The following is a 24,199-nucleotide window of genomic DNA, read 5'->3' as shown; positions in this document are numbered from 1 at the left end:
CTGGCAATATTGTATGCCACTTTTAACTGTAACTTGCCTTTTTCTTCACCAGAATTTAACTCCATGGCTGCTAAGGCAATTCCCCTCCTGTGCTGGGATTTGCTTTTTTATATTGTTTTATGACGAGCTGGGCTCGTCATCAGTGTATGAGGAGGCTACACCATGACGAGCCCAGCTCGTCATGAGTGTGGAAGGGGTTAAAGGAAAATATTGTTCATGGTGTCTTCATTCTTCCTGTTCACTGTTGTTACAGGGCATTTGAAATGAGTCTGCTATTGTAGTTATAAAGCACATCTGCATATCATGTGATTTGGATTTCATAAGTTACATAAATTCCTCACATTTGTGTGCTGTCCTTCTAACCTTGAATCTGCATCCTTAGTGAGACTATTTGCTTGATTTCCCCATCAAATTATTCAAGCTTTCTGGGAAATAAGAAAGTTAGTTGTTTCAAAACCGAGCTAACTTTAGAAACAGTTAGTTTGGTGATGACCCAGCTGTGTTGTGATTCAAAAACACCTGGTGGTGGGATATGTTAGATGGGTTTGTGATAATCTGACTTCTTTAAAACCACAGTACCATTTTTTCTCTGGCAATTTCTGCTAGATCAATGTCTGACCAGTCACAGTGTGAATATCATAACAACTATAGGCAATCGAATGTATTAGATTCCTTGTTTTGAAGTTGGAGGTACATTGTGAAGCATTCTATGGAAGCTGTCACTACTGGTCATGATATACATTCTTTTCAGTCTTTTGTGTGGAGTGGGTGGATACTCTAAATTATGCTTCTTTTCTCTTTCACTGTTCGATATCTGTAAGTTTGAATGAATGTGACGCTCATTTGAATTTCTGTTAATCTTTTCAGCCATGCTTCTTTTGACCTATTGATACTTTAAGACATTTCTCTTTCTTTACTGGTGTTTTGAGTTTTGCATTTAACTTTTTGCGAATAATCATAAAAATCCATAACATATATTGTATGTTCTTTGTAATCTAAATATATTTTAGTCAAAAGAATCCTTTTGAAGTATATGTCCTTTGATGGATACTTCAAATTGCAGATTCCTCTTCTTAAAATATTCCTGAGGCACCAAACTGGTACTGGGAAACATTTCTCTAGCAGTGCTCCCAGCTGCCGCTAGGTTGTGCAGTACGGCTCTGCACTAGCTACATACCACCTCAGAAGTGACGGAGCAGATCACATAACCTATAAGCGCCACTCCTGCACACTGACGTAATTTCCTTTCTATGCCTTCCAACACAGATCTAGAAATATGCTCCCAAATGTATCATCCTTCCGACAACTCCTGAAAATTGAACAAAATCAAGTCTTCTAGGGTAGCAATATCCTTTCCTAAGACTACTGGTTTTAGGCCATGCTTTGACTGTAGGAGATAGATATCAGTCATGGACCTTCAGAAGGTGTGTTTTTGGTGCTTGTTCTCTGGACACAACTTGAATCCTTGTGACAAGCGTGCCTTTACACACCCATACACGATTCGGGACCAAGAAGCAAATCTGTACATTGCTGCATATAAAATGTCACTTGCATCGTGTAGGTCCCACCTTTACTACACGTCAAGAGTGTAGACTCGCTCCAAAGTCCGCATTAGGTCATATTCACCGTCAGTCACCCGGAAAGTCAAAATCAAAGTCCAAACACTAGCACAAAAAAATAAAGCAGAACTCCAGTCCACCTTGGTGCTCACTATCCAAATCAATGTCAGTTGGTCTCCCTCCAGATCTCCAGTTGTGTAGCTGATTCCACAACTGATCGCGTTACACTCTGAATTTCTTAGGGCTTTGGTCAACAATGATGCTAAAGCAGATTTACACCTTTAAGGAGGCCTTGCTGTAGATATTTGTAATTTTTCCTGCTCCCACAGGTGAGTCGAACCCCGGCGGCCACCAAAGGACCTTACTCAGGTCACTGCTGGCAGACTGTCCTCAGCACTGCCTGACCCCCTTGGACTCATTACGGGATCAGTACCAACTCCAGTACAGCCTTCCACCTCTGTTCCACGACCTACCACGGTCCTGGTGCCACAGCTCCGTAATAGGATTCGGTAACAATTCATATTTTCTAACTATGAACCGATGCCAGCCGAATCCCAACCGATGTTGCAGTACGAAATTACTAAAGAGCAAACGGTGACCATACATCCTGAATCTAAGCCATTGCTTCTACTAGAGGGCCACACCATCAGAGGCTCCACTACACTTTTGACTAGGATTAGGACCAAAGCTTACCACCTCCGAGAATTGGTGTGGATGGAGATGATCTGGCACCTCATTATAATGATGGCTATTTTTAGGTGGACTTAAGAGGCCGGTGGCTTGATAATTTGTCTGATAAAGAGTTGAATTTGCCACTTGGACAAACAAGTGAAGATAGTTCATCTTTTGCAGTAGTAGTCAGACGAGCAACTGAGGTCTTGGCCCTACAACTGCCCTCTATTGAGACTAAGACTAATATCATTATGGAAATCGTACAGCTGGTGCTAGCCCTATTGCAGCCCTTGCTCCCTGTCGATGAGGCCCTCACTTCTACTTCTCCAGAGATTCTGGTTGTTAAGGCTTCAACCAGCAAGGTAAATCCCAGTTCCTTCACCACAACTCCTTTTGATAGGGAGTCTAAGCGGATTGAGGCATTTGGCAAACTAATATTCTCCGCTGCTAGCCTAGTATTGAGATTAGTCAATGCAGTCAGCTTATTGATCCAGTAAGATATTGCTGGTGGTCCTGGAAGACCTTTAGGCCTCGTTTGGTCCAACAATTCAGGATGGTCCAGATTGGGCCAGATAGGTGATTTGTACTGAACTTGATACTACTAATTGTCTGGGAAGGGCGATTTATTCCAAGGTGGTTCTCCGCTGCCATTCATGGATGCACACCATAACATTGTCTGAAGATGTACTGTCTCTCTCATGGATCTCCACTTATGAAGGTTCACACCTGTTTGACGAGAAAACTGCTTCTGCTTTAAACGTTTCAGAGACTAAAGCCACAACACGCTCCTTGAGTCTTTTGACATGTGTCAAACAGTTTATTCATTAGTTTAGGAGACTGAGAGGATGCTCTACTGGGTTGGTGTATAGGCAGTGTCAGTCTCCCCATCCACTACTGGAATCACCACAGTCCTTTTGAGGCTGGGGACGTGCATCTGGCAGGCAACGTGCACACCAACAAGAGCACCAGTTATCCCAGTCACCTTCTCCTGAGGCAACAGACATAAGCTGCTTCATCTTTCCATTAGGGGCATACAACCACCGTGTGGGAGGTAGGTTCTAGTACTTTATCCTAGGGAATCTATCTATCACATCTGATAGATGGTTGCTTTAATTTGTTCAGCATGGATATGCACTACCCTTTCTTTCTGCTCCCGTAAGTCTTCCCCCACATCAGAGCGAATGTCAGAGGAGTTCCTGTTCACTCTGTTGCAAGAGATGCGAGTTTTATTTTCTGAAGGAGCTATTGAGGGAGTCCTAGATTCTGAAATAGGAGATGGTTGCTACTCTTGCTATTTCTTTGTGCTGAAAGAGAATTGGGGCCTTGGGCCCATTTTAGACCTTTGAACTCTGAATGGCTTCCTGTGGAAGGACATATTCAAAATGCTCAAGTTGGCCTAGATCTTGTCTGCCCTGAAGCAGAGCGACTAGATGGTTTTATTGGATATGGAGTGTGTGTATTTATGTATACCGTCATGCAGAACCACAGATGTTTCCTTCGGTTCTAGGTAGGTCAGGAGCATTTTCAGTTTGTCATGCTCTCCTTTTCCCTCTCCTTTGCCCCTTGGCTTTTAACTAAAGTGATGGCGTAGGTGACTGCCCATCTACTGAGGTCAGGGGATACCAGTTTTCCCCAACCTTGACGACTGGCTGATGAAGGAGGGCTTAACGCTGTCAGTTGTAGACCACCTCCAGATGGCAGTGAACCTCCTGACATCATTGGTGTTCATGATTTCTGAGCTTGTCACACCTGGCTCCTTCGTGGCGGCTTCTTTTATTTGTAGCAGATAAGTTATAGTAAGACCATAATTCAATTGCATCTAATCCAGGAAACTTGTGCTATGATCCTGATCTTTCAGCCTCAGTCCTTGATCTCAGTGAGGGCAGCTGTGAGGGCTTCCTGGCCTTTTAGCCTCCAGCCCCCTCCTTGTCGACTAGACCAATTGGCATAAAAGGGCTCTGCAATGAAATTTGACGTTCCAGTAAGGCAAGCACCAAGTAAAATTTCCACATTTCAGAGACCGCACCCAAGCTACAGTGGTAGCTACTCAACTGCAATTGGTTCCTCTCTTTTCCTCACCCAGAGCTGATATGATTGACAGATTTGATGGATGTATCACCTCTGTTTTCGGTAGCTCTTCTGGTGGAAGTAGAGACCAGAGGACTATGGAACCCAACTCCATATCAAGTTGGCGAAGTTATTCCCCATTCACTAGGCTGTGAAAGCATTCCTACATTCATCAGAGAGAGTCGCCATGTGATATTGCAACAAACAGGGTGGAGTGGGGACCCGGCCCTTTGCCAGGAGACTGCGTACCTCTTAAGTTAGTTGGAGAGTCAGGGCATCTTCCAGATCACAAACCACCTGGTTTGGTTTTTGAATGCTAGTGTGAACGAGTTCCTAAATTAAGCTTCTGCTGACTTGTATTGCCAGTTAATCACACCCACGTCTGAGGGCTGAGACAGGGACAAGCATGAAATAGACAACAGCACGCAAAAGTGGCTCTGTTTTCAGTTCCCCTCTATCACATCCGGGGTGGTATGGAGTCAGCATGGAGCTACACAGTGCCACCTAGCTGTGCCCAGGAGCATTGCTGGAGAAAAGTTTTCTTGATCCAGTCTAGCATCTGGGGAGTATACTAAGGTGAGGAATCTGCTGTTGGATGTCTACCAGAAAGAGTGTTAATGAAGGTAAGTAACTTGTTTTTCCATGACAGTGTTGAAGTCATAGGGGTAGGTACGTACCAGGTGGTTTCCTCCTACAATATGTTTTTCAAATCTGAGAGGAAAATGGCTGGTGACAGTTCAAACTTTCTTATTCTGAGATAGGGAGTAGAGGTTTCATAGGGAACAATTGCCCATCAGCTAGTTTAAGAATGTTTCTGAAGCTGTAAAGCTTAAGAGATGTTTAAATACATTGCAATTAACGTAAGTCTTTGATCTCCAGGGACCCTTTTTGGAGGGATTGGCTCAGTGAGGCACCGAGTGGAATTTTCCTCCTTTGTATTTTTTTCAATCTGAGAGGAAAGTGTCCAGTGACTTTGGTAATGTTTTCCGACCTAAAGGAGTAGAGATATTAAAGGAAAATGGTCATCAGACAGTTTAATGGTGTTTCCTGTAGCTTGATAGCTGTAAGATATCTGGAAACCCATTGCAATAATTGGAAGTGTTTGATCTCCTGGCTCACTTTTTGGCAGTTTTTGTAACTTTGTTTAGGTTTAAAAACATAGGAAAAATGTTGAGTATTAGCAGAAAAAAGGCAGTGTTTGGGCAAAGTTTATTTTCTTCTCTGTTTTTCTTTTTAAAACCTTCTTGAAGGTCTAATAAAAAACATTATGAATGTTTTGTTAAGTGTTTCTCTTTGCCATGTATGCCTGGAAATAATGACTTGCATTCATTTATATTCAGATATCCTTGTCTTATGCCTTTAAAATGCTTTGGTGTAATATATACCTCGCAGAAAATGATTAATGTTGTTTTCCTGCTCCCTGCCATTGCCTATAGATATTTTTTAGAAAAAGTAAACTTGAGGCGAAAAAATCTTCAAAGATTAGCCATTATGATGAAAAGACATATCAACTGATAACCAGGTAGTGAAAAATGTGCATACATGTACTGCAGCTTGGTTGGATTCAAACACAGTGAAAAAAAAATCTCTCAATTGGGTAAAAAATATTTGCTTGAGTAAATGCAACAGTGAACTGGGGGAAGCTTTGTGAAAGGTGAATATCAAAACATTCATATGTCTTCAGCTGAGGCTTCTCGTAGGTAAATACTACTTTGGTAAATACTGCTTTATAGCACTGCCACAGTATGGTGGCCCAGACCGCTATCCTTCATTATTCTTTGCATGCTACTCTTAGATAAAAGCTCCTTTTGTTACAAAAAAAAACATTGATCAGTCTTCCATCCGAGAAGTAATTGCATTTAAGGACTTCAAATGTGTTTGTTTCCTTGCTTTTAAAGGATATGGGTCTGTGTCACATTCTTATGAAAATAAACCAGTTTCAGATATTCTATTTTTATCAAAAGTATGAACGTTGTTGCCATGAATTAACTTTATGGCTGTGTTACTCGGTTTCTGCCTACATGCGGTTGCTATTCAAAATAAGTAATGGCAAAGCCAATGTTGCACTGTCAAGCCAGACCCATAAATCCATGTATGTTAATAACTGCCCTCCTCCCATCAATGCTGCCACAGACAAAAACAACATAAATGATCTAGTTACCTAAGACACTTTAATAGCATTCCAATGCCATATGAGTGTTCATGAAAGTTCAAGCTTAGGCAGCTTGGTATATAAACAAAAAGACACCAGCTTCTTGGAGGGCAAGCCTTTTGGAATTGGAAGTGTGGCAGGAGCTGCAGCAGGCCCAGATGGCCAGTAGACATTTCAGCAGGAGACTGGGAGGTACAAATCCCATATAACTGCTTTACTTTGCAGCCTTTCCTGTGTGTTAAAAGAATCGGGAATGATTAAGCCACAGTACAATTTAATGTACAGATTTATGCTTATACCTCTTCTTGCAAGTCTGTGTTTAAATCAAATGCTCAGTAACCTGAAGCTTTGGCTCTTGCCAGGCTCTATGATATGAAAAAAGCAGAAAGCATTTGACAAGTTTCCTAGCGCCGATCGGTGTGCAAATCTTTTCCAATCACCCTTTCTAAAGTTTTCAAATATTTAAATACATCTCTTCAGCATTGCAAGTACTATTAAGGGTTTCTGCCTCTCAATATTCAAGTGATTGTAGCAAATGTTTTGGGTAGAGTGAAAAAAATACACATTGGGTTCTATTCAACGATAAAAGTTGATAAAAGTTCACCTACGTAAAATTTCTAATATACTACTTTTGGGAATTCACAAACATTCATAGTAGTAAACTTACAAAACTATAACTAGCGCAGGAATGTCATGCAACCTCTCACGATGTCTCTCATTCATTCTGTGCATACAATGCACAAAACTGCATAGTGGAATCACGGGTTCACACTCTGCAACTCTGGGCAATAGCTTGCTTAATCTCCACTATGGCCCCCCGCGGCGGGATGCCTGGCTTTCACCTTGGGGATGCCCAGTATGGGCTATCCCACAGGGAAAAGCCAGGACGGGTTCCCAAGTAGCCGTGCGCTATATAAGATACACAAAAAAAAAAAAAAAAGTGTAGAGTGCAAACGCATCTTTTTTATGGGAGCGGGGGTTGCACTACTCTTGGAAGCCCTTCCTGTTGACCCAAATAAATCTGTGAGTAATCCTGTTCTCCTTCCCAGTTTGATCATATCCAGGGTGAATAAGAGTCAGATTTCAGTTAGTGCATCCCCACAAACTTACAACTTTGTGAATTGTGAGCGTTTTCAGACTTAAACGGCTAACCACACTCGGTAACACCAACATCATCCCCCCGTGAGTGGGATTGACTACTGCAGATTCCTCCACATTTTACTTTCGCAGTAGAAAGCAACACATCACAAACACTCAAATAAGTGTGTTGATTACTTTATATTCAGGTTTAATGCAATGCGGTGCTATGCTGACAGACTTATCTGTGGTACTGATTATTTGCTCTCGTATTGTTGGGCCTGTGTGGAAAGCATATTTAACCTATGAATTTGGGATTAATTGGCAAACAGTTCTAAAAGTAATGACAGTCACTTGTTAAATACAAAGTGTAGGAGCCAACATCTATGGAATGCTTCATGAGTGGGCGGCTGGCCTATAGCAGACGCTGTTGTCTGCTTATGAGGAATTGAATTTGCTAACCAACTCCCAATGTTCTATTGCAGGAGCTAATATAAGTGATTAAATCTAGAAAACTCTTAGGATTAGCATTGGTAGATCTCCAAGTGACTAGGTATTTTTCAAATCAGCACTTGTAATAAACCTGGATATCTTAAAGTGCAACTCTTAAGTGGTATCATAAGCTGCCTACTTCATAATTTGATTATTATGGGGAGCAAACGATGAATGAATCTGAGTTCTTCTGAATGACTCTGAGCTTTTAGCAAACGCTAAATGACTCTGGGCTTTTATAGCTGGCAGGGCATTATTAAGACCACAGCTATTAGTGACACTGAGTATCATTAAGACTACAATGGTACTGTAACAACATGACACACTATTTTCTCGCTTTACATAGGTACATACGTTATTTAAAACAGTGAAGCAGAATCTAAAAAATACTTTTTAAAACTTCTCTACGGATCATGCCATTCTTAAATATTTTAAAATCATTTATGTAACAATAATTCTCTCCTGAGATTCATGCTGCTAATATTATCATACACATGTATTTATTTCAGTAAATCCTTATATTAAAGAACCATTTCCACTTTGTAATAACCTTAGACCAAATAATGAAACCTAGTAATCCGACCGTATGAAATTGGCCCAAACTTTTGTAAATTATGCTAACTTTTTAAGTCTAATAAATTCATAATGTCCCCATCATACCATCATAACTTTTCAAGAACAATAAAGGCATGTCTCTATCATAAGTAGGACACTAATGTAGCCTCTTATTGGTGCTATTTGTAGTGCTTCATTAGCTTACCGTTTTAATGGTACATGTGCTTAATAATCATGACCAGTGTTAATCAGAACTTGTTCCTTTATATTTAGGAACTTATGTAGAGTCCATTGCTATAAAATGTGCCTTTGAGTTTTGCCCACACGATCTGTATTGTGTATTTTGGGGGGGGGGGGGGGGGGGAGAAAGAGGTGAATTCTAGTTTGCCAACACCGGGAAGCACCTTTACTCTGGAAACTTTTTCAGCCCCACTGTAGTAAGCTGACCATTTGTGCAGGCTGCGAATGTGAGCAGATGCGGGTCATAATGTGCCACTGTTTGTGCATTATGAAGACCTGTTTTGAATGCTGGTATGGAGGTCTGCGTGCAAATGCAGGTTCCCCATGTCGATTCCCAACTCATAACTGGACATTAGATGTATAGTTGATTGTCAACGCCATGATCTACCCATTTGAATCGGCACATAATGAGGAATACAGTGGGGGGGTTATGTTTTTTTTTGGGTGTGGTATATAAGGAAAAAAATTAATATAATTTGTAAGTCGGTATGATATTGTCAGTTGATTGTCAGTAGAGCAGCTTACGTCAAACCTACCATAAAGTGAATGCAAACTTTCAAGTTGGAAGATCTCTTGCCTGTGCAATGCATACATTACCAAGTAAACCCAATTAAGAGGATGGCGATTCACCGCATTTTTAGCTGTATTTTTATTTTTTAAGCAGTCCGAATCGGCAATTCTGTTGCAGTACTTCTATTAAAATGTTGTCCTATTGAAGTGAAAAATGCAGTTTTGTTGACATGATATTTGCTTCTTTGAATTAAAATGCCTTCTTTAATTTTTTTCCTTCCTGCTGTCTAACACGAAAGTAATATTGATCACAGATGAGTATGGATGTTCACAAGGTCCAGCCACTTAAACGCTTATCTTCCTGTGCAGTTGTTTTACATGGTTCATGATCAGAGTTTTAATTTTTTTCATCTTTTGTTCTGAGAGTTCATTTTTTTCGTGTTTGTTTGACAAATGTTTATTTTAGCTTCAGGTTATGCTTGCCTGCTTCTTCATTTATAATTTCATGTCCTTGATAGTTACCTGGCCTGTCACGCTGTGCTGTTGTTAATTGGGCGCAACTGTTCTTTCTTTGGCATGAATAAGAGAATAAAGTTCATTCAACATTTCTTTAAATCTGTTTGCATGACACGCATTTTGAGGTGTTTGCTTTAAAAAATGCACGTATTCAAATCCACCATTACGTACCTGCGAATATTATAGACATCTGTTTGTTTCTTCAGTAAATAGAATCCTACTGTGAATCACGTGGAGACCAAGATAGCATTGTCGTGAAGTTTGTTTCCAATTAAACATACCACTTAGGTGCTCTTTATTTCCCTCTGCTCTTTCTACTCTACATTAATAATTGACCCTTAAGTTGAATAATGTAATGATTCGATAACGAAATTAGTAATTTCTCTTCTTCTGAAAAGAAATATTTCACACAAAAAACCTCCATTGGAGGAACATTGTAGTTACATTGTAGTTATGCTCCAAAGCACACTGACATTTACTGGTTACTGTGAGCTATGAAACTAGCTCCTCATTACACTTCTCTTGACTTTGCACATGGTATACATAGCACAAGCACTTAAGACCTCATGTGCTTAATAATATTATTGCCAAAATAATTCCTTCATATTGGACTCATGCTATTCAAAACAGGTGGATAATGGATACTACTTTGAGCAGATTCCTTACCTTCGCATAAACACCCAGGCCCAGTCTGAATATTGTATCTATGCTCGACAGTGTAGACAGGTAGCATTGTGGGAATCTGCGCTCACTACATACCTCCCCAGAAGTGACCGAAGGGAGCCGCAAATAAGCGTCACCACTGCACACTGATGTAATTTCCTTTTCTTGCTGCCACTTCCAGTGTGGACCTGGAGCTCTGCTCCGTTCTTGTCAGATTTCCAACAGTTAAAAACAAAATAACTGTGGCTGCTAGAGAATGATGTTTCCACCCAAAAAATCACAGGTTTCAAGCTGTGTTTTGACTGTAGGAAGCAGATGTTGGTCACAGACACGCTCAAGGTGTGCCTTCAGGGCCTGGGCTGTGTGCACCATCCAGAATCATGTGATAAATGCACCCGAAGGTGATTCGAGACTGTGAGGCAAAGTTGTATCTCCAAACACTAGCAGTCATGGTCTTCATACTGGGTGACGTACCCCATCGAAGGACAATTTCTGTTACTGTTCAACTTCTTCGTTACAATCTTCAGGTAAGTCCAAGACGCAAGTATAAAAAAGCAAACCAAAACTCGACTTCATCCAGCCACTCTGACTCCAAAGAGAAGGGGTAGAGGGGTCAAGTCCCATTCCCTCAAGGGCACTGGGCAGAGTACCGATTCCTCAGTTGGTCAAAGATGCTGCCTGAGTTCCCTGTGTTGTTGTCAACCATGCAGGAGATCGAGGGCTTCAAAGAGGCCATTCAGCAAATCTTTGGTGAGCTTCAGGCTCCCTTTGGTGTGTGTGCCTTCAGGCCCATGAACCTCAGTGGCCTCAAGTTAGGTTACCGCTGGTGGTTCCTTCTGTTGGACTGTTGGTCCCCTTCAAATCCATAACCCAGGCCTTTACCGACTTCCTCTCCACCAGCAAACCCCCCCCCCCCACCCCCAAATTCAGGAGATTCAGAAGCTGTTCCAGTGGGATAGCCATTATACAATGTCAGCCTTCCCAACCATTGGTAAAGTCCTTTCAGAATCGTGGATGTGGCACTGGCAAACGCCACACAGATATGCTCAATCAGTTCAACAGTCCTCCAGTTTCTACTCCTTCTGCTGCAACTGGTGCCAAGCCGGTTTGGTTTATCCTCAGCAGCTCTTGGCAGACTGGTGGAAGGCAGGATTCAACATTTCCTTCCTGGCTGGAAATCCAATAAGGCAGACAAATGTTTTTTACAGTTTTCAAAGGGGCTATGCCATACCCTTCATTTACTCCCCATTTGGTCTTCCTCCCATGCTAGAACACATTTCAGAGGAGCATTGATAATCCTTATGCCAGAGACAAATATTTTACTCTCTTAAGGGAGCCATCGAACACGTACTGTAATGGGAGAATGGTGTGGGATGCTGATCATGCCGCTTCCATGTCCCGAAAAAGGACAGGGGCTTCAGGCCTGTTAAGACCTCCAACCTTTGAAGGCCTTTCGGAAGGACAAATTAAAAATGCTCACAATGGCTTAGATCCTCCCTGCTCTGGATCCAGAAGACTGGATAGTGTCCTTGGACTTGCAGACACAAATTTCCATATATTGTATTTTCATATAATGCAGACTTTACCTGAGGTTCACCGTAGGCCAGAAACACTTTCTTTGATGTGATTTCCTTTGGCCTTATTCCGCCTCTCTGGTGTTCACAAAAGTGATAAAAGTGATGCAGTAGTCACAGCCTATCTTCCGTGGTTGGAGAAAGAGTAGAATCTCAGGTTTCAGTGGCTTCTGCTTCAGGGCTGCTTCTCTGACTCTATTCAGATCTCACAGGAGGATATTAATTGGTAGCAGTAAGACTCCAGCTTACCATGTGGCATACCACTGTTCTTTTTTCACTAAGACTTCACAGTTTTGATAGACTCCTCACTGCTGAGGTGGGAGAGAGGGTTCGCCAGGGTTAGGTAGAGATAACATGGCTCTATTATCTGTCAGAGATCTAGTTCCACAGCAACCTTTAAAGCTTAAAGTGATTCATCTAGCCTTGAAAGCCTTTCTACTATCTACAAACGAGAGGTTTGTGGAGGTATCATGTCATCATAACACCCAACTATTTCAAGGATATAATCGCAACACCCCGGAACCATGACTCGGACAAAGTAGTGGAGTGCCTGGCCTGCTTTAATTCTATAATTAAACCACCGTTGATCATCTGGTCCCACCTGAAACAATGCCCTAGTTCAGCTAGATGACCTCGGACAGCATGGTTTTCCCCCAACCTTCGGACAGAAGAGTTGCTGCAAAAAACTAACACGACACTGGTGCCTCACATATGACGCACAGGATAAATAAAGATACAAAACCGCCTTGGCTCAATTTCATAAAAATATTAAAAAAACGCCTGCAAAGCCCACATTGCGCTGCAACTTGAACAGGCAGGGAATGCCCCCAGAACCCTCTACAAGATCTTAAAATCCTTCACGAATCCGAAGGCATGCAACAACGAAGAAGCTCCCTCACAAGCCCCATGTGACAAACTAGCAACTCATTTCACTCCGAAAATTGAATTGATCTACAATAAAATTACTTTAGCCGGAAGCTCTAAGCTAGATACCACAGTAGAACACCCTGCGGCCACATCTAACGTGCAGATGTTAGATCATTTTCCTGCACTTACGCCCAGGGATGTAGAGTCACTACTAAATACTGTAAAATCGAGCTCTCGCTAGATATTATTCCAGCTAAGACCACCTCACTGCTCTCCAAACATCTTGCTGCCCCAATTTGCTCTATCCTCAATTGCTCAATGAAAGAGGGTATTCTCCCTTCTGAATGGAAGGCGGCGCAAATAATCCCCATCCGTAAAAATCTTAAGGCCCCCATGGATGATTTATCTAACTATCGTCCTATTTCACTGCTGCCTCTCCTGAGCAAGATATTAGAAAAGCACATCAATAAACATCTGTCTGACTTCGTCAAAGTTTCAAACTGCCTCGATCCATCCCAGTCGGGCTCTTGACCCAGGCACGGCACTAAGTCAGCTGTGATTGCTGTCACCGACAACATTAGAATGTCCCTAGACAACGGACAAGCAGTGCTTCTTGTACTGTTTGATCTGTTGGCGGCCTTTGACGCGATTTCTCGCCAGATTCTGCTCAGGAAAATTGGCCTCCATGGGGTTGCCTTACCATGGATGTCAAGTTTTCTCTCCAACAGAACTCAGACTATCAACCTAGGCCCTTTCCGCTCAAAGACTACAAGAATGACCAAGGGAATACCCCCGGAATCCTGTCTTAGTCCCACCTTATTCAACATTTATGTTGCTTCCTTAGCTGGATTACTTAGGAATTTAGGCTTCATTCCAAATTCGTATGCTGACAGCATTCAGCTCCTACTTTCCTTCAATAAAAACAATCCCAATGCCCAGTCTACCTTTTCGGAGGGCATGGCGGCTATTACTGGCTGGATGAGAAACAACTTACTCCAGCTCAGTGCGGGGAAAACCGAGGTCCTGCTGTTTGGAGAGGCATTGGTGAGGTGGTCCCCAGGGTGGTGGCCAGAGGAATTCGGCACAGCTCTGAATCCAAACTGGTGGTCTAAAACCTGGTAGTCTGCCTGGATCAGAAACTGATAATGATGGAGCATGCTGCAATCACTGTCAGCGCATGCTTCCACGTGTTAAGTCTCCTTCGTAGGGTATTCTCCTTCCTTCAACCACTCTAAAATCTCCCATCCAGGCACCAGTGCTAAGCCGCCTGGACTATTGTAATGCTCTGTGGATTTCAGCTAATGAAGCTTCATTAAATAGATTGCAAATAGTCCAGAACACCGCAGCTCGTCTGGTCTCCAATGCTCCTCCCCAAACTGCCTTCCTCCCTCTTTTGCAACAACTGCATTGGCTTCCGGTGCGGATATGGATCAGATTTAAGATCTGTTGCATTGCGCACAAATCCCTTAATGGCAAAGGCCCCAGCGACCTGGTAGATACATTTACTAAATATCTGCCACCCAGGTCTCTTCGGTCAGGGTGCAAATCTCCTCTCCGTACTCAACGTTACAAAAAATCGCGCCTAGGTGGTAAAGCTTTCTTCCACCTAGCCCTGTTTTATTGGAACCAACTCCCTATCCATCTGCGACAATGTCCAGATCACTTAGAGTTCAGAAGGCTCCTCAAAACTACATTGTTCCAATCCGTTTCTCTTCTGTGGCAAGCTATAGCAATTTCATAGCGCAGAGATACCCCTTGGGGGGTGATTCAGGCGCTTTATAAATCAATAAAATCAAATCGCATGCGGTACTGTAACACGCGGGCTAGTGTTTGGTTCTGTGCAGGAGGCCCTCCATCTATGGAAGGGGCTTGAAAAGCAAAACATCCTTCTAGTAATCAACCATCTGGAAGGGCTTCTGATTCCCAGAGCAGATGAGCTTAGCAGACCTAAGCTGCTGAATCCGGAGTGGCATTGTCACCCCAAGATGGCAAAGGGGCATCTTCAATCAATGGGGTATACCCTGTGTAGAAATATTCTGCACTGATGAGAATATGCAATATCAAAACTACTCTGGGCTTGAGTTTCCTCCATGGAAGCCGCTAAGAGAAGCTTTCTGGCAGCCATGAGTCACAAGTCTCCTTTATACGTTCTGACCATTGCCTTTCTTGCCTCGAGTTCTAAGGAAAGTCAAGAAACACCTGGCCCAAGTCATGTTGATAGACCCAAACTGGGTCAATAGAGTATGGTACCTGTAGCTCCTGACAGTGAGCATTAGTCCACTTATATAACTACCACTTCGGAGGACCGCTTGTCTTAGTATCGTATCATTTTTATGTATTCCTCATTGCGATACCCCTACTATGATATGTTTGTCCAGAAGTGGGTGCTTTTCTCACTGTGCCGCTGGAACCATGCTGCACCATACTGACATGGTCCAAATAGGCAGAAACCAGTCTCCAGTTGCTTGTGTTCCAATTCAGATGAGGACCTGGCCTGACAGTTCAGGGTCAACTGTTCCTAATGGAGCTCAAACAATGATGATTTGCATATGGCTGGGTCCTGTCTGACGTGGCATGGTGGTCAAAGAACCATGGATTGGGATGCATCCCAAGTAATAACTGTTGGTGTAGTCTAATTCAGATATTACTCAGAGAAACAGGTGAGGGTCCTCCACCCAAGTCTCAACAACCTACACCTCATGTTTTATACTCATACAGAGCACTCCAAATAAACTAATTGACCAGGAAGTTACAAAAAGTCCTAAAACAATTATTACAATGTATTCATTATTGTTTATGCACACAAACACAATGTAATATTTAGAGATCACTCATGATGTTACAAGTATAGTATAGGGAGAAGGCATTGAACCATTGTGCCGATATGATAGATTCAGCCACAATGTAGCAGCAATGTACCAAGCGTATTACATTTTAGCAAAGTTTAAACAGATCAGACAGACAATTGAAGACGGAATAAAACATAAGTGGTCTTTTCCTATGTAGGGTCCGATCAGAATACACAGCCAACACGTGTTTCATCTATTAGAATTCCTCAGGGCTTATTACGGTACATAACATGTTCATCATCTAAAAACTGGCAGAGAAGCAACCGATGTGCAAAGTATTCACAAATAAATTCTGTATATATGATGGTCCCTTATTTCCAATAAATATATCAATAACGTAATTACTTCCCATTTTGATTTTCTGCACTGGCAGCCACAGGTGCTAGCTCGGAAGTGTCACAGATGTCCAGATCAAGACCGGACTTGTTTCAAGTAAGTCGGTTTACTTGAAACATGTCCGGCTGTTGATCCTAACATTGGTACATCACTGCTACATTGTGGCTGAATCTAGCTTATCTGCACAATGGCGCAATGTCTTCTCTCTGTACTATACTTGTAACATCATCGACCTCTATATTTTACATGGTTTTTGTATATAATTGATAATAAAAACATTGTAATACATTTTTTAGTTCTTTTTTTATTTTCCTAGTCTATTAGTTTATTTGGGGTGCTTCGGTTGAGTATAAAACATTATTTTCGGTAATTACCACTAGAATTGACTGATACCGGCCACACGCTGTGGATGGGATTTGATTGTACGGGTTGATCTTTACACACGCTGCAATTTGTAACAGTTATCGTACACCTCCATACGTGGAGATTGAGTGGAGGCAGCTGATTGCATTTGATCTGCCGGCCACAGTATTCTGCGTTATCTTTGCAGACTGACGCCTTCAAGGAAGTCCATCTACTTAGAGTTACAGGTTGAAGTTACTGGCCTGGTGTGGTGCTCGCAACACCATCCCTCTGTAGGCCCAAAATTTGGATGAGGTGGTGTTTTATCTTGTGCCCAGCAAGGCCTTGCAGTGTGCACAATTAAGGGTTATCTGTCAGCCCTTTGGGCCTTTTTGTGATTACCTTATCAACCACCTCTGTTTAAGTCATTTTATCAAGGTTCTGCCTCAGTTTCTGCCAACTGTTTGCCATGCTTCAATGGGACTTGAAGTTAGCTATACCATTTCTTATGTGCACACCTTTTGAGCCAATTCACAGTTGTTCACACGACTACTGATGTTGAAGACTGTCTCCTAATTGCCATTGCCTCTGCACACCATGTGCAGTGAACTTTGCTTATGTCATGTTCGTCCTTCGTGCTGCCATAGTGACATCTTCCAGACTGCTTCTGGGCCTGTCTCCCCCTCATCCTTTTGGAGTAATACTTGAGGAGAGCCATCTAAATACCGACTTAGGGCATTGAGTGAATATCCTTCTCCTATATTTTTATGTAATTGCTGCTATCTTTCCTCCCCACTTTCTGGTCCCGAACAGCTCTATTCAATAAAACTCCCTCTTTCCATTAAGGTTTTGAAACCTCTACTGTTGCAAGATGTTGAAGTGAATGACGTTTGTGTTCAGCCATTCACTTAATTTCCATATATGCAGCTCAATTGAGCCCCAATACTGGTCCCCACCCGAGCACCCCAACTCCTCTCCTGGCTCTTCGCCTTACTACTCCAGGGTGAAACCAGTTTAGGATGGTTTTGCCATATGCGGACCTTCTTATCGCTGAGCCTTCCCCCTTAGTCCTTGCTATAGTACAGACAGTCGTCTGGCAATCTGGTGATGGCTGCTTACAATTGTTCATTTGATGCTTTTCTCCTGCCAAAATTTCCTCCTAATCTGGCATCCAATTGCATAAACACCTCTCACTATCTGCCCTTCTGGTACTCCTGTGGTGGAGCCTTCCTCTCTATCTTCTCAGAGTGTTCTACACGGCGTGCTGGAGAGACGACATTGATCGGTAACAGCTTACCTCGCAAGCAAGAGTGCTAAAAGAAGTTCTCCTTCCCCGCCATTTCGAGTTTTAGATTAATATAAACTCTGTTCCCCTTCACAGGTGAAGGGCTATTTGAAAGGTGATATCCATCCCCCTTTTCCCTTCTAAATTTATAGAAGGGGAGGGGGGAGCACCCAGGGTCACAGTGGTGAGAGTCCTGAGGGAAGCCGGGGCATTGTCAATTGCCGGCTAAAACATGTCGACACCCATGCAGAGTGGAGCAGGTGGAGTCTCATTTTTTTTTTTTTAAACGTCGTTTATTGGTTTTTTGTTGAAAACATACATAAATCTTTACATAATAGTTGCCATCGCAACCGCAAAGATTCGGTCGAAAACCCCCCAGCACTTATGCATTACATGATATGTTGATATATCCGCTCTTTGCAATCAGTGTACCGGAATAAACAAAGCCCTTTGTAACATAACCCCTGCACCCACTTCTGCTAGAACTGTAACTTCCATCCCCAACTTCCCACCACCGACGCACACAACCGTATCTGTTCTCTTTTAACACGCGTTCCCAGGAGTGACTGTGTTGAGCTATGCGATGTACCTGTCATGGTCCGGGGCTATCCCCAAATTAGTGATCTGCCCCTCTCAATCGTCATATGGCTCGTACTCTCGTAGTGCCTGTACTAGTGCTTCCCATGCCGCTGCTGCCTCCAGCACTTCATCGTCGTTTCGCCTACGTGCCAGCTGATATCGTAGCGCGCTTTCACTGGTGGCCCACTTTAGGAACCCGCCTTTCCATCTTTTGCTGGTGGGACCCACTGTTGCCTTCCAATGTTTCGTAATTTCTCGTTTTGCCAGTATAAGCCCCATAGCTATAAACTTACTCGTAATCTTATTCTTGGATGTGTGGGGGAACCAGAGTATACTAATGGCCATATCAAACTCTAGTTGCCTCTCTGTTATCGCATTTAGGGTATTACCCACTTCCTTCCAATAGAGTCTCATCGCTGAGCAAGACCACATCATATGTTCTAATTCTACCCCTGCTCTCGTGCATCTGGGGCATGCCACCTCTTCTACCTTAAAGTATTTCTGGATTTTCCCAGGTGTCAAGTATGCTCTGTGGAGTATATAGAAGTGCACTAGTTGGAAGCTTGCATTCCTCGTGCTCTTCCAGGCGCGTCACACTATCTGCGTCCAGGCTGCCTCAGGGATATCTTTACCTAAATCTAGTCGTATGAGCATCGCCTGTGCGACTCTACGCCTGCCCGCACCCCAGAGAAAAGACACTATTAGCGATTTCAGTAATTTGAAAGTGGAGCCTAGGTATCCACACTGGCAGCATTCTAAAATAATATAAGAAGCGAGGGAGTGCTACCATTTTCAAGAGGGCTATGCGGCCTGTCACTGACAGCGGGAGGGTGGCCCAGAAGGCCATGCTGCCTTTCAGCGCCCTCACGCCTCGACCCACATTCCCCTCCATCATATACGCCGCTGTGTGATAGATGTGTACTCCTAGGTATTTCAAGCATGTGGGTTCCCATCTCACTGCTCGAACTATGTTTGGTCGAGTCTCCCCCTGCCTTACCGGGAACAGACATGTCTTGGGCCAATTTACTCTCAGGCCTGAGACTTCCCCAAAATCCGAGAGCAGGCTTTCCGCCCCTGCCATTGCCCTGTCAGCGTCTTCAAGGAAGAGCAGTAGGTCGTCCGCGTAAAGCGGCATGTACTGTTGCCCGTCTCTGCTCCCTAGGCCTCCATAGTGTTTTCCTGTCCGAATCTCAGCCGCGAGGGGCTCTACTGCCAAGGCGAACAATAATGGGGGAAACGAGCACCCCTGCCTCGTCCCTCGTTCCACCGGGTATTGCGATATCAGCGAACCCATTCTCACTCTGGCCACCGCCGATGTATACAGTACTTTCGTCCATTGCAGATAGCCGTCTACTAAGCCAAAACGTCTCAAGACTTTATATAAATACCCCCATTCTAAGCTATCAAAAGCTTTCTCGATATCTACTGACAATATCATTGGCTTTTGCGCCTCTGGGTGATTTCCGTCCAGTAGTCGCACCAATCTCCTGATGTTCGCGGTCTTGTTCCGCGTTGGTATGAAACCAGCTTGGTCTTCGTGGACTAGCGTGGTCATGTATTGTAACAATCGGGCCGCCAGGATGCTGCTCAGTATCTTGTAGTCGGTGGTTAACATCAACAGTGGTCTATATAAGGCCGTGTTCTCACTCTCCCTCCCTGGTTTCAATATTGGGATCACCAGAGCTTCCCCCATTGACTGGGGTAACTTTACTGACTCTCTTGCCTCTTTATAGACTTCCTGGAGCCTCAGGGCCAACAGGTCAACACATTTCGCATAAAATTCTATGGGCAATCCATCTAGCCCTGGGGTTTTGGTGTGGGCCATACGTTTAATGGCACCTCGAATTTCTCTGAGCACTATATCTTTACCCAAGTCTTTCGCCTGCTCTTGATCTAGTCCCAGTAGATTCAATTCGTCCAGGAAAATGTCGATGGCACGGTCCCCGACCTGTAGCTTACTTTTAGAAAGTGCTTCATAGTAGTGCTTGAAACACTGCAAAATGTCGTTTTGGGTATGGGCCATTTCTCCTCCCTCCGTTTCTAAAGCTAGGATGGGGGAACTTCTCTTTGTGGGGTTGGCCAACCAGGCCAATAAAGTCCCCGCCTTGTCTCCCTCTGCATGAGCTCTCATCGTGTAAGCCTTATGGTCAAAGCTACGCAAGCACTCCACTTCAACTGCTACTGCTTATTTAGCTACACTAACCTCTTCCTGTAGTTCAGGGTGGCCAGGTCTCGCTATCTCTATCTCTCGTAGCCTAGATTCAGCTTTGTCCAGATCGCTTAGGAGTACTTTCCGTATTCCCTCATGTTTCCCTATGCAGGGCCCCCTGATGACCACTTTAAAGGCATCCCATTCTGTTGCCCTCGTCGTGGTCGTACCAGCGTTTTCCACAAAATACTGTGTTATCCCCTCTTCCAGCGCGGCATGGAAAAGCGGGTCATCCAACGTTTCGGGGCGCAATTTCCAAGTAGGAACGCACAAGATCCCAGGCATCCAGTCCATGGTAACTAACAGAGGGTTATGATCTGACATCGTTCTGTTTAGATATTCAGTTCGCACAATAACTGGCATTACTGTTGGGGAGCATAGCACTGCATCCAATCTTACATGTAACTCATGCATTCTAGAGAAATAGGAGTAGTCCCGGTGTCCCGGGTGTTGCACACGCCAGGCGTTTACCAGTCTCCAGCGTACCTGCCAATCTAGTCTACCTTTGGTCAAGCGATGTATCGGGGAATCTGCTAGAGGGGGGTGTGATCTATCTAGGGAAATATCCATAACTGAGTTGAAGTCACCCCCCATTACTAGAGGACTCGCAAGATAATGCGCCAGGGCCCCAGATACCCTCGCCAGAAAGCTCAACTGATCAACATTGGGTGCGTATACACTACAGAAGGCAATGTTCCTGCCTCTTAGCTTCCCCTCAATAGCTACAAACCTACCATCCGGGTCGATCGTTTGCCTAGTCATCTGAAAAGGGACCCCCGCTCTAATCCAGATCAATGCCCCTCTAGCAAACGCAGAGTATGTGGAGTTGTATACTTGTCCCCTCCATCTCTGCTGCAGCTCTATCCCTTCAGCCTTTAAGTGTGTTTCTTGGAATAATGCAATGTGTACTCCCCTGCGGACTACATAGGCATGAATCTTATGTTGTCTCGTCATAGTATGAAGCCCTCTCACATTCCAGGTTAGGCATCTCAAATTAGCTGAATCAGCCATTCTCCCATAGCATCCTGTGCGATCGAAAACGTTCCTCTGTTTCTGCATCGGTGATTATCCCTCCCCAACTCCCCCCCCCCCCCCCCCCCCCCCAGAACAGGTCCTAGTAACTCCCATCTAGTTCCCATCCAAACCATGACATCTGCCAAGCAGCTGTTAGGCCCAACAGCAGACACTATGGGCATGCCTTAAGGGCAATGAGGGGGGACTGGTTACCAACGGGCAGCCGCCACCATTCCTCTAAATCGCTTTGTCCAACTGAGCCCTCTATAATCTGGACCCTCTGACATCCCCCTTCCCCCCAACAGCCCAGGGCCAAACTCTCTCGACAGTTCACATCCAGGAGTCTATGCCAGTACCAGTTCTGTAATCCGGCCTTCTCTCCAGGTTTGTTTACCTCACTTCCCACATTTCCTCAGCTGCCTCCCGTTGCCTCCCTTCCCTCCATTCTCATGTCAAACCTGCGGTAATGAGTCCGGCAAGTCCAGGGCGGTTCACCATAAGCAGTCCCACAGCCGCCTTAACCTTCATCCAGCATCTCGTCTGCCTCGGCAGGTGTGCACTGTCCGCCTCAGACTGTTCAGCATCTGAACCATCTTTGTCTTTGTCGGAGTCTGTTTGTTCCGGAGATTGTTGTCCTTGCGAGCTCGACAGCGCTATCACTGCATCTAGTGCATCTCGCTGTTCCGCCTCTCCTTCCTGCGACAGTGGTCTCTTCATGCTCCTTTGACGGCGTCGAAGTCTCCTTGATCTCCTTTGATGTAGAAGATCAGTAGGAATCCGTGCACTGTGTCCCGTGCCATCTTTTCCTGCCCTGTATAGTTCTAACCATGCACAGACCTCTTCCGGTGTGTCATAGAAGTTCGCCGAACCATCCACAATGACTCTCAGTCTGGCCGGAAACAGCAGCGAATATTGGAGTCCTTCTTCCCTCAGATCTCTCTTGATAGCTAGAAAGGAGGACCGGCGCTGCTGGGTTTCATGTGTAATCCGGGAATAGGTTTACCTTGCTGTTTCCCACCTGTTAAGGACCGTACATTCGCGCTCTCTGGAGCAGGAGGTCTGTCGCAATAGTGTAATGGCCTCGCCACTAACGGTCGGGGGGGTCGTCCCCGTTGGGGTGGTCTAGCAGGCACCCTGTGAGCTCTCTCTAACGTGTAGAAGGTCGATAGGACCTCGGAAGCCACCACTGTCTTGAGCCAGTCCTCCAGGTACTTCACCATATCATCCCCCTCCGTTTTTTTCTGGTAGTCCCACTATGCGGGTATTGTTCCGGCGATTGCGCCCTTCCGCCTCCTCCGCCCTTTTCTCCAGCGCTCCAACTCAATCCAGAACATCAGACATAGTGGCCTTGAGGGCAGTCTGTACTGGTCCCATGGTCTGAAGCGTACCCTCCACCGCTGTCACTCTATCCACAAGCTTGCCATGGTCCGCTCGCAAGAGACCTAAGCCCATGGCTACCTGCGCTATATCTTGCTGTAGCGCCGCCTTGGTGTCCACTATCGCCGCCAAGATCTTGTCCAACTGTAGTTGCAGATGCGGCTCGCATGGTTGGTCCTGCTCTTCATGTTCGCCGTGCCCCGGTAGTTCAGTATTCGACTGTTGTTGTGCTCCTTCTTTCTTGCCTTTAGGTTTCCCCATGGAGGGTCGTCGCAGAGGCAGAGACCCTCCTTATTTTCCGTCCAGTCCAAAGGGCTCCTAGGGTCTCACACCGTCAGGGGGCGGGCCCGTTCTTCCTACAACAGCCAGGCCGGTGTTTCGTTCACCCCCTATCAGATCTCAGTCCAGTGCTGTGCAAGCGTGTTTTCCAGACTCTCCAGTCCTTGCCTCCGTCGTAGCGCCAGTGCCGGCAAACTCCCTCTGCATGCACTCCGTATCTCCTTTGTGCGGTTCTCCCTGGGCCACCAAACTGATTCCCTGGCGGTGCCTTTCCGGACTCTCCAGTCCTCGCCTCTGTCGTAGCGCCAGTGCCGGCAAACTCCCTCTGCATGCACTCCGTGTCTCCTTTGTGCGGTTCTCCCTGGGCCACCAAACTGATTCCCTGGCGGTGCCCTCCCCGCTTCCAATCGCCAGGGCAGAAAGTAATTAGGCAGGGTTGTGTGGGGCGTCACTAAGCTCAGCTGTTCAAAACCTGAGGGGGAACTGCCAGCTCCTGTATGCCACCCCGTCGCACTTTTCCACCAAGGGAAATAGCAGTGTACTGTAGTCAGCTTCTAGTTATTCAGCCCTGCGCAGTGGGGTTAGAGCACAACGATATCTTCGCCAGCCGGCATTTATAGAAGCCCCTCAGTCCCCGGGTATTAGCCGTCAGCTCTCTAATGCATCCGGGCCTCTCTGGGTCAATGTCTCGGCACTGCAATCCATCATACGTTTAGTGGTCGTTATTTATTCCGTTTCCCCCTCTCAGAGGCGTCCACGTTCTCCAGCTCCCAGTTGAGCCTCCCACTTATCGCTCTAGGTCTTCCCCGCAATCCGCACCTGTATCAGGCCCAGGAGCGCTGCCGGCCGTCACCACAGCAAAAGTTCCCTAGTGGCTCCGTCTCCACTTTTCACTGCCGCCCGCCGCTATATCGCTGTTGTACTTCTGCTCTTGATTCCGATTTCCCAAATGGGAGAGCTCCCACGGACGTCGGGCGCTGCGGGG

At 44.9% G+C, this 24,199-nt stretch overlaps 1 protein-coding gene across 19 annotated transcripts in view; it reads left to right on the top strand.

Moving 5' to 3' along the window:
• DLG1 (discs large MAGUK scaffold protein 1) overlaps positions 1 to 24,199 on the top strand; it is a 1,304,904-nt gene that overhangs the window by 1,179,601 nt on the left and 101,104 nt on the right. For 6 of the 19 annotated variants that reach the window (XM_086944267.1, XM_086944258.1, XM_086944266.1 and 3 more), the window contains one exon: positions 9,624 to 9,659. The exons of the other annotated variants lie outside the window; for them this stretch is intronic. In XM_086944267.1, coding sequence (XP_086800393.1) covers positions 9,624 to 9,659 — 36 coding nt within the window. The remainder of the gene's footprint in view (positions 1 to 9,623; positions 9,660 to 24,199) is intronic. 19 annotated transcript variants of the gene reach the window in all.

This window comes from Lissotriton vulgaris, chromosome 11 (assembly GCF_964263255.1).
Source record: "Lissotriton vulgaris chromosome 11, aLisVul1.2, whole genome shotgun sequence".
Classification (NCBI taxonomy): Eukaryota; Metazoa; Chordata; class Amphibia; order Caudata; family Salamandridae; genus Lissotriton; species Lissotriton vulgaris.
Note: the sequence above shows the minus strand (reverse complement) of the source record. Positions and strands in the feature narration are given on the sequence as shown.